Source organism: Canis lupus, unplaced genomic scaffold (genome assembly GCF_011100685.1).
Source record: "Canis lupus familiaris isolate Mischka breed German Shepherd unplaced genomic scaffold, alternate assembly UU_Cfam_GSD_1.0 chrUn_S1893H2092, whole genome shotgun sequence".
Taxonomy (NCBI): Eukaryota; Metazoa; Chordata; class Mammalia; order Carnivora; family Canidae; genus Canis; species Canis lupus.
The window spans coordinates 41,974-43,663 of NW_023330757.1; the positions used below are offsets into that span (position 1 = coordinate 41,974).

Genomic DNA, 1,690 nt, shown 5'->3' on the forward strand with positions numbered 1-1,690 from the left:
TGTGAACTGGTGCAGCCACTCTGGAAAACTGTGTGGAGGTTCCTCAAAGAGTTAAAAATAGACCTGCCCTATGACCCAGCAATTGCACTGCTGGGGATTTACCCCAAAGATACAGATGTAGTGAAAGGCAGGAACACCTGCATGCCGATGTTTATACCAGCAATGTCCACAATAGCCAAACTGTGGAAGGAGCCTCGGTGTCCATCAAAAGATGAATGGATAAAGAAGATGTGGTTTATGTATACAATGGAATATTACTCAGCCTTTAGAAATTACAAATACCCACCATTTGCTTCGACGTGGATGGAACTGGAGGGTATTATGCTGAGTGAAATAAGTCAGTCGAAGAAGGACAAACATTATATGTTCTCATTTATTTGGAGAATATAAATAATAGTGAAATAGAATAGAAGGGAAGGGAGAAGAAATGGGTAGGAAATATCAGAAAGGGTGACAGAACATAAAGACTCCTAACTCTGGGAAGCAAACTAGGGGGGGTGGAAGGGGAGGAGGGCGGGGGTTGGGGTTGAATGGGTGACTTGCACTGAGGGGGGCATTTGATGGGATGAGCACTGGGTGTTATTCTGTATGTTGGGAAATTGAAAACCGATAAAAAAGAAGTTTATTATAAAAAAAAGACACAGCTTCCATACATTCGAGAGAGGACTATGAGGTGAGAGGAGCCGGTGGAGAAAGCTTTCTTTTTCTCCTTGGCTGATGGGAGTTTCAGGATTGTGACTACTATGTTGCTATAGTCAATGATGGTTATGATAAGGGATGTCAAAAGGATTAACAAAGCAAGGACAGAGATCAACATTTCAACAGACTTGGTGTCAGAACAGAAGAGATGAATCAGGGGGCCAAGGTCACAAAAAAAGTGGGGGATGACATGGGGACCACAGAAGGATAACTGGGAAACCTTTACTACCAGACCAGTGATTAGAGAGAACCCCAAAGCACAGCAGGCAGTGACCAGGAGGGAACTAGTCTTCAGGTTCATGATGGTCGGGTAATGCAGGGGCTTGCAAATGGCCACATACCAATCCAGAGACATCACTGCTATGAGGAAGAAACCTGCTGCTTCCAGAAATACAAAGACAAAGGCTTGTATGAAACAGGCAGGAAAAGAAATGGTTTGCTTACCTGAAAGAAAGATGACCAATAACTTAGGAATAACAGTATTTATGAAGTAACACTCCAAGAAGGAGAAAATGCTGAGGAAAAAGTACATCGGTGTCTGGAGCCGGGAATTAGCACAGATGATGGTGACTATGACAGCATTGCCTGCAATGGATGCCAGGTATGTCAGCAGGTGCACCAGGAAGAGAAACTTTCCCAGGTGCTGGATGTGAGGAAACTAAGGTGAATTCCTGGACAGTTGTTCCATTCCCCATTTCCATGGGCATCTCTTTCCACATCATCACTGCTGGTCTAACCTACAACAATGACATCAGCAAGGACAAAGGTTTTAGAGGAGTATATGATTAAGTTATTTGCCTATCCAAGAAGGTTGCAATAGGAAAGTGGTTTAGTGAGTTGATTCTTGAATCAGAGAACCTAATTTCAATACTAGCTCAATACTGAGTTCTAACCCCTGAGAGACTGATCATACTTGGAAAGATAGTTTACCTTTATGAACTTCTCTTTCAACCTCTGTAGGATGAAGATGATAATACCTGTTCATGTTATT

At 42.7% G+C, this 1,690-nt stretch overlaps 1 protein-coding gene across 1 annotated transcript; it reads right to left on the reverse strand.

The window, feature by feature from the left end:
* Window positions 1-625: 625 nt before the first annotated feature.
* LOC119878770 (olfactory receptor 6C74-like) lies at window positions 626-1,400 on the reverse strand. The gene is given in 2 exon segments (XM_038589353.1): window positions 626-1,358; window positions 1,360-1,400. Coding segments are annotated over 2 exon segments (774 nt in total).
* Between the last annotated feature and the right edge of the window lie 290 nt (window positions 1,401-1,690).